This window comes from Rhea pennata, chromosome 19 (genome assembly GCF_028389875.1).
Source record: "Rhea pennata isolate bPtePen1 chromosome 19, bPtePen1.pri, whole genome shotgun sequence".
NCBI lineage: Eukaryota > Metazoa > Chordata > Aves > Rheiformes > Rheidae > Rhea > Rhea pennata.
The window spans coordinates 7,351,073-7,359,528 of NC_084681.1; the positions used below are offsets into that span (position 1 = coordinate 7,351,073).

At 63.3% G+C, this 8,456-nt stretch overlaps 1 protein-coding gene across 1 annotated transcript; it reads right to left on the bottom strand.

Annotated features, from left to right (window-relative positions):
• Window positions 1–2,643: 2,643 nt before the first annotated feature.
• On the bottom strand, window positions 2,644–6,951 carry FADS6 (fatty acid desaturase 6). Its single transcript, XM_062592015.1, has 7 exons — window positions 6,914–6,951; window positions 6,453–6,643; window positions 5,911–6,077; window positions 5,290–5,470; window positions 4,189–4,376; window positions 3,490–3,669; window positions 2,644–2,913 (listed from the first exon to the last, which is right to left on the bottom strand). Exons 1-7 carry the CDS (start codon window positions 6,949–6,951, stop codon window positions 2,764–2,766), a joined length of 1,095 nt encoding a protein of 364 aa, XP_062447999.1. The 3' UTR covers window positions 2,644–2,763.
• Window positions 6,952–8,456: the final 1,505 nt, after the last annotated feature.

Genomic DNA, 8,456 nt, shown 5'->3' on the forward strand with positions numbered 1-8,456 from the left:
CCATGAGCCAGCTGTAACAAACCCACAGCTTCCTCCTGATCATGGATAAAACATTAGTGCTGGAGGATAAATTCCCCTACCAGGCTCCCGCTCCAGCCTCTGTGATGGTTTCACGCAACACAAAGTTTTGCCTTCTATTATTTTATTTCCTTTTTATTCCTCCATGGCTTGGCTCATTTAAAATTCATCTACGCCAACTCCCGAGTGCGTGCAGTAGGAGCAGCCCATCCCCTTTTAGCCCCTGTGCAAGGCACCAGGCAGGGAAATCATCTGAAAGGGCCCAGGAGACATTTAAAGATTGTATGGATGCCAAAACACGCAGATGAGCACTAAAGGGGCTTTTTAAAAGCAATTAAGACCAAGAGGAGTTTACAACTAAAAGCTGGTTTTAATAAGGGTCATAAAACCCACACGCTTTTGCTCATGGTCTTAGAAATTGGTTCACGGCTTTCTGCAGAGGCGTGCTGAGAACATTAGCTGGCCATATGCCTCCGTCTGCTCAGCTCCGTTCGGGCGTTTGCAGCGAGGGCCGGGATCTCCCAGGGCTTTACAGTCCACGCTCCCACTCCGAACCCCTGGGCTCGGCGCAACACAGGGATTTCCAACCCCTCACCCAGAGCAACCAGGCTGGAGCTCTAATTTCAAAGTATCTGCATTAATATTACCCACAAAAGGAGCCCGGTTCAGATTGCGGATGGTAGAAATTGCTCAAGGCAGAAATTTGGGAGTCTCTGACCATGGGATGCTGGAAATTTTCCTTTACTGGGGAAAATCCGTTGTCTCCACTTAACCTCTGCTGTAATTGCCATTTCCGACAGCGAATAACGCAGGTGTTTCCCAGCTCACGAGTCGTCTCCCGCCGACGGCGGCAGCCGCGAGCATCTGCCCTTAGAGGGCACTGCACGAAACGGCACCGCGGGGCCGCGGCCGCGGAAAGCGCCGCTGCCCGCCGCGCTCGGGGGCGCTTCGCGGCTCCCGGCTTTGCGACTCGGGAGGCGAAATGGCATTTTGGGCTCTTCTGGGAGCCGGGCTGCAAAACCCCTCGGCAGGCGGCGGGGAGGCTGCTACGCCCCGACACCAGCCCTGCGTTTCATCGCCGCCCACGGAGCTGGCGCAACCCAAGCTCGAAGAGCGAGAACCTGCCCGTCGGCTCTTTCACAGCGGCCGCACGCGGGCCCCTCGGGGTGCAAAGCCCGCGGGGTTCCCGGCGCGACCCTCTCCCTGCTGCTGGCTGTCCCGGGGTAACGACCGCTTCGGGCCCAGAGGCCCAGCACATCCCTGCTGCCGAAACGCCCTCCCGGAGCGGGGCAGAGCTCGGCCAGGGGCAGCTTTGCAGCCCCTCCTTCCCAGTGACTTTATCCGCAGCCCTCTTCCCTCAATGCCAAATACTAATTCGACAACACCAATGAACTCCTAGAGATTTCCGGTGGGAAAAAGGGGCTAAAAAAAGGCACTTTGTCACCTGCCCTTCCGAGGCTGGAGCCAGGGTCCTATGTCCCCGAGGTGCCTTTGCACCATGGAGCCCCGCAGGCCTCCAGGGCATCCTGGTGGCAACATATCGCCCAGAGCCGCCTTCCTCCTCCTCGTCCTCACCAGCAGAGCCTCCAGGAAAAGCCCAGCTCACTGCAGGAGGAGGCTCGGGCGATGGGATCGGGGCGGGGAGCATGGACCAGGAGCAGGGAGCTACACACCAGGCTCAGAGCAAAGCCTTGCTGCGACCTTCTCTGCCTACATTTCTCCACCACAACACAGCGTTGGACTTTGCTCCTAGTCTTGCAGGTCCGTGATAACACAGAGGGGGAAACGTGGGCGCATCGTCCCAGGGGCACGTTTGAAACACAGCAGCATCGGGGACCCTGGTGCCTGCCAGCACTGGGAGCCGTATCCGTCCGTCCAGCAGACCAGGAGTTTGTCCCCTCTCAGAAGGGGAAGGCTCCCAAACGCGTGCAGACCGCAAACCCACCTGCCTCCCGTGGGCAATTCTCCTGCTAAACTCCTGCAGCAGCAATTACAGGGCGCAGCGGCCGCAGCCGGGGCTAGTGCAGTGCCCGCCGCCACAGCCACAATGTCCCACGCGGACCCGGCTTTTCACCGAGGGCACCGCAGCAAAAACCATGAGGAAGAAGATCTGCTTCCACGTGCTGAGGCTGAATTGCCAAACTGGTGTTATTAGAAGAGACTCATTTACCCCCAAATCAGGTAACACGCGGGCAGCAGCGACACGACCCCTCTTCCCACGACGGTCTCTCCACCGAGCCGCCGGCCGTGGTGCTGCAACACGCTTTCCCGCAGCCCCGGCCCGGCCGCCCGGCTCATCCAGGCTCTGGCACGGCTGCCGGCCGGGAGCCGGTCCCGGGAGCCCCGGCTGCGCTGGCGGTAGGGATGCCGTGCGCTGCCTGGCGTGCGCCCGCCGTCCTCTCCCGCCCCAGGGACACCCGGGCACAGAACGGCCGCCGGGAGGGATTTTCCTCTCCGCGAGTATCTACCAGCAGACAAAACCAAGTCCTAGCTGCAGATAGCCACAGCGATGCCCTTTGGGTCGCGGGCATCGGCGCCGCGCAGCTGCTCGCCCGCAGCGCCGCCCACGCGTGCCCCGGTGCACGGCTCCAGCTACGCAAAAGCAAGACATTCAGGAGAAACGAGTTTCCTATGCAATTGCTTTATGGAAGCAAGCGCCTGCGATGTCCCAATCCCGCCGAAAGCACCGGCCGTGCTGTAACGCCCTGCGGAAACGGCCCCCCGACAGCGCGAGGGGCCCTGTGCTCACTGCACGCCCACCAGCTCCGTTATGGGGGGAGCGTGGACCATCAGCTCCTCGTATTTCTGCAGGAAGAGCCGGAGCCGGGACGCGTAGGAGTCCTCGTTGTACGGCAGCTGCTTCTTCCTCAGGTACTGGGAGACGACGGGTTTGATCTGGGAAGGCAAAGGCAGAGTCACCCCGGGGCGGGACGGGACGGGACGTCCCGGCGGCGGCACCGGCGGCGGCGCTGGCTCTCCGGGCGCCCCGCAGAGCCGCCCCGCAGCTCCGGCCACGCTCGCTCTACGGCCGCTTAACGTGGGGGGAAGGAAACCCAAGCGAAAGGCGTTAGGGACACGGCCCCCTCCCCCCCCCCCCGGGCTGGGCAGGGCAGCGCCCGGATCGGAGGCTTTCGACACCTCCCGCGTCTCAGAGCGGCAAGCAGAGGCACGACCGGGCTTGCAGGGGGCTGGCACGGGCTCCAGGCAAAACGAGCGCCGCGGCGCCCGGCGCTGCAGACGCCCTGCCGGGCGAGGCGGCGGGACGAGCCCGGCGGCTCCGGGGCAGCGCCGGGGACGAAAGCGGGAGCGGGGAAGAGGCCGGAGGAAACTGGAGCGGAGAGCGGCTCTGGGGCTCGTGCGAGGCGGCGAGAGGGCCCCCAGCACGGGGGGCCGGCAGCGCGCGGCGGCACCGGCTCGGGTCCGCGGGGCGAGGGGAGCGAGGCGGGGGCCGGCGCGTACCTCTGCCCTCACCTTCAGGCACATGTTGTCGGAGAGGCCGGGGAAGAGGTGATGCTCCACGTGGCAGCTGACGAGCGAGTGGCCGAAGGCCCAGTCGAGCAGGGCGTTGCGGGGCAGGTTCAGCACGCCGAGGCTCATGAGCTGAATCCGCTTGGGTTTCTTGTCGGCCGCGAACATGGGGAGGCCGATGTGCTGCAGGGGAGGCCGGGCAGCGCTGGGAATCGCGCTCGTCTGCCCTGTCCCTAGCCCTCCTCTGCCCCAAACCCTTCTGTCTGGGAGCATGCCCCACGCCCGGGGCACCCATGGAGCACCCACAGAGCATCCCATCGCTCCGTCCCCCTAAACACACTGGTTCTTCGCACAAAGAGCCTCTCTCCAATCCAGGAATTTCAATACGGGTTTCATCTACCGCAGCGTAAATGCAACAGCTTTCCCCTGCCCCAAATCCCATAAGCCGCCCCAGTTCACTGCAGCAGGGAGGAGAGCCCAGTCCGGCCTTTTGCATTCACTCTCCCTTGACTTTCTCCCAACAGCTCCAGGAGCCAACACTTCCCTCCTCAGTACTTCAGGCCTGAACCTCCTCAGCTCTGAAATCAGCACGAGGGAGATTAAAGCAAAGCTCACCAGCCAGCAACGCCAGGACTATTTCACTGGGTGGTGGTTGGCCTGTTTCCAAGGCTATTAGGACATCTTCAAGCTTAAAGTTTTTACCTGGAAGATGTTCACGTGGATATAGGGATGTGCAAGGAGGGAGCGTGTGACCAGCATGCAGAGCAGAGCGGACCAGGCAGACCGGAAACCCGAGACATGGAGCAGAATCCAGTAATGGGAATAAAGACCCAGAAACATGAAGCAAATGGTCCGGAGAGCTGTTTTCAACTTGACATTCCTCAGCAAATCTGCAAAAGGAAGAAGAGACAGCACATGGGAGAGGGGCCTGGGCTTACGCACGTGCAGAGCCACCTGCGCAGCCCCGCGTTGCCTCCATCCCACTCTCCCTCCCCCTTTCCTCAGCCTCCAGACCAGCTTGAAAGCCCCAAGCCCTGCTGACCTGCTCAAGGGCTCATGTAATGCGCTGGAGCATGGAAATGCCCCCAGCCCTATCCCTCGGAGGCAGCCAGAGCGTGTCTGCTCAAGGACAGAGCAAAGGCAGCACAAAACCTGGCTAACTCCTCTGCGATGGGGGTAGAGTAGGAAAACCAAGCTGAATCAATCAAGAATTTGCCAAGTCATTCTCTGCTTTTCTGGCGTTGCCCAGAGCTCTGCACTCAGCCCCCAGAGCCTGGAAGGGCTGTGCTTCCTTGTATTAGCGTTTTCTGGGCTTTTCTCCCATGATCATCTCCTGGCACCATTATTTCCTCCATGTTGCCACTTGGTCTGCCAGAGCTTCTGTCAAGCACCAGCCTGGTGCATCCCTCCCCAGCCCTGACCCTGCGCACGGTCATCAACATCACTGCGATACTCTGAATGGCCAGAGACCCGCGTGCAAACATGAACCCTGCTAGAGTCAAAGGTCTGAATTAAGGGAGAGCAAGTTGGGGCACTTAGGGCTCAACACGGCTTTTGCCAGGGTCTTCAATCCTTGACCAACATAGGGAGGTCTGAAGTGTTTCTGAGCATCAGGAGAAAAGAGAGCTGGAGCAAACACCTTAGCTGGAGCAGATCCTGATGAGCAGCATCGCCTCCTCTCTGCATCGCACTGTGCACACCTTAGATACCCTGATGTGTCCAGATGCAGCAGGGCTTATTAGCAAGGTTTCACCCTGCCAAAAACATGCTCATCAGACCCAGGGCCCCTTCCCAGGCACATACCCAGCGCAACAAGAGGGGTTATGATAGGCACTGCAAGAGGTGCGATGAACATGTACACATAGCGGTTCAAGAAAGGCAGCTTCCAGGTGCTGGAATCCCCCAAACCGATGACATTAGTGTAGCCGTGGTGGATCTTCACATGGTTGTAGGTGGCCTGCTCGGCCGTGAAAGCTGAACAGACCTGGGGGGAGGAGAGAGAGGAGAGGCAATGCCCCAGGGCCATGGCAGGAGCATCACACCAGCCTGGGGATGCATCACCAGGACACCTTGCTCAGCATCCACGTGCTCCAAAGCAGCTTAGAGGTGAACTTCTTGGAGATTAGCACTAGAAACCCCAAATGCAGTCGACCATCGTGTCCCGGGGAGGAAACCCACAGGCAGACACCAAATTTGGTCATGGGGAGCTGGCAACAGCATGCTGCATCTCCTTGCCCTCCAGAGCTTTCCCAAGCCACGGCAGGTTTGCTGGCCACTTCCTGGCTGCTCCTACACTGTGTGTCACTGCACCACCAGACCGGCACTCGTGACATCCCGCTCCACGGCGCCGTGGCCAAGGGGACCTAACCGCACCCGTGCCGGGGGCCTGGCGGCGGTGGCCGGTGCTGGCTCGGCGCTGCTCACCTCAATGAAGAAGACAGCCCACACTTTGCCCCAGGCCTTGGACTCCGTCAAGGCGTTGTGGCTGGCCAGGTGGCTGCCCTTCACAGTCACCGCGTGGTGCCCCACGCCGAGGACGACAACGCCGGCCAGGAAGGGGACGGCGGAGGCCGACCGCAGGCACAGGAACCCTGCGGAGCGAACGCCGGAGGGACGGGATCGGCCGCCGGCACGTCGGGAGGCGCGGGGGAGGCCTCGGTTCCTGCGCTCCCCCCCCCGCCCCGGTTGCCCACACCGGCTCCCCACCGCTCCATCGCCCTCGCTGCCACCCCGCACCGCGGCGAGAGCCTCCCCCATCCGCACGGACACCGCCTGCCGCTTCCCGCTCGCCGGCCCCGAGCATCCTTGCGCCTTTCCTCCTCTCCTTTCTTCCCGGTCCCTCTTTCCCCCTTCTCCCCCTTCCCCACGTCCCCTTCCCTCCAGCCCAGGCTCCTTCCCGCACTCCTCTGCCCAGCTCCCAGGCCGGCGCGGCGGCGGCACGGGGAGCCCGGCGCGGCCACGCTCACCCGCGGGCAGCAGGAGGAAGCTGAGGGCGATGATGCAGACGTCCACGCCGTGCCTCTCCCACCAGCCGCTGCTCTCCACCACCTCCCGCACCAGCTCCGCGAGCTCGGCCATGAGGGCTTCGTCGCGCCGCCCCGGCTCCTCCGAGGACCGCGGCGGCCCGGCGGGATGCTCTTCCTCCCCCGGGGCCCTGCTGAGCACAGGCGGCAGCGAGTCGTGCCGCGGCGGCCGGCACGGAGCCGTCGGCGCTGCCGGGCTCGGGCCCCCCGCGCACGCCCCGGCCGCCCACCCCGCGCCGGCTGAAGGACGCGACAAGGGCAGCGACGCTTAAAAACGAAAAAATAAATAAATAAAGGAGCGGCGCTGCAATGGGGACCCGGCACCGGCTGACAGCCGGGAGAGCCGCCGGAGCATCCCGAACCGCCGGGCTCGGGAAAACCGGCAGCCCTCGGCTGATACTCACCCCCGCGGCGGGCCGGGGGCTCCCGCGGCGCGGTCCATCTCGGGGCAGCCTGCCAGCCTCCGGCTCCACTCCGCGCCGGAGTCCCAGGCGGGAGCAATTTGGAGAAGGGAGGAGCAGGGCGGCGCGGGGAGGAGAGCGAATGCAGATTAGCAATCGCACTAATGCGCCTTGGCGGCCCGTCTCGGGCAGCAGCCCCCATCTCGGGCGGCGAGCAGGGGCCGCCGCCGCCGCGCCGGCGAGGACGGAGAGGGCAGAGAGGACGGAGAAACGACGGAGGAAGAAAAGAGCTGGAGAGAGGCAGCGGAAACGCTTCAGGCGATGGAGCCCCGTGCCAGAAATAGCCCCGAGAAACCCAAGCAGGGCGTCTAGGGCAGGGGATAGGGTTTCGTTTGTTCGGAGAGGAGAGCAAGAGCGAACGCATCCTGCCCCGTGAGGGACCGTTTCCTTGGCCCCGGCAGCCTCTTTAACGTGGAGCTTAAGAGCAGTCGAGCCGCGGGAGAGGGGGGGCTAGCGCAGGGCCGCGCGGCTGCCCGTGCACCGGCTGCGTCCGCTTCCCCGCCGAAACGCTGTCCCTGCCCTCCCCGCCGGCGCGGTCAGCGAGGGTTGCCTCGCTTTTCCCTCTCCACCTCCGGCTGAGCGCCCCGAAACCGCCCCGGGAGCCGGGAAGCTGCGGGGACGCCCGCGCCGCCTCGCTCTGCGCTCGCCGGGACGGGACCCCGGAGCGCGCAGCAGCACGTCACCGGGCGGCTCCCGGGAAAGCGACCCTCGCGCGGGGGCTCGCCGCCCCCCGGGCTCCGCGCTTCCCACCATCGCGCCCCAAAAAAGCGCCCCGGCCGCAGCAACGGGGGAGCATCGGGGGCCCGCGAGGCTTTCGCTCCAGAGACACATGTTACGAGCGATCGCTTCCAAGCGGGACTGGAGAGATGGTTTTTCCCAGGGTAAACGTGGGGCAAACAAGAAAAACAGCTTCTCTAGTCCTCCCTCCTCCTCAGGCTCCCGGAGGAGGGCTTGGAGCCAGCCGACACTGCGGCTAAGCTTTCAGACACCCGCATAAAGAATCAGGAGATGAACATCCATCCATCCATCCATCCATCCATCCATCCATCCATCCATCACCCAGGCTGCACGAAACAGCCCCGTTCGGTTTGCTCTCATTTTTTGCCGGTTCTCCCAGCCCCTCCCTCACGATGGAAGATTTCAAGCACGGACCATCAGGGTGTTCCCGCGTTAGCAGGGTTGGCAAATCCCACCTAATTACCCCCGCCGAGGGGCTGAGCTGCTTCACGGGCGCTTTCGGGGCTTCATCGCCGCTGCGGCCCCCGCCTCGGGGCGGGCGCTTCTCCAGGACGCGCGAGCGGCCGAGCCCTGCGGTCAGGGCCGCGTTGTGCCGGGAGCTTGTGCACCCGGAACGACGGTGCTGCGCTTTGGTTAAGGGCCTGCAGACTTGGGGTTGCAACCTTGCTGCTGCCGCCTTGCTGCCACCCCGGTTTGCACCCACCAACCCCAGTCAGACTTGCTGGGTGACAGGAAAAGCTGATTTTGC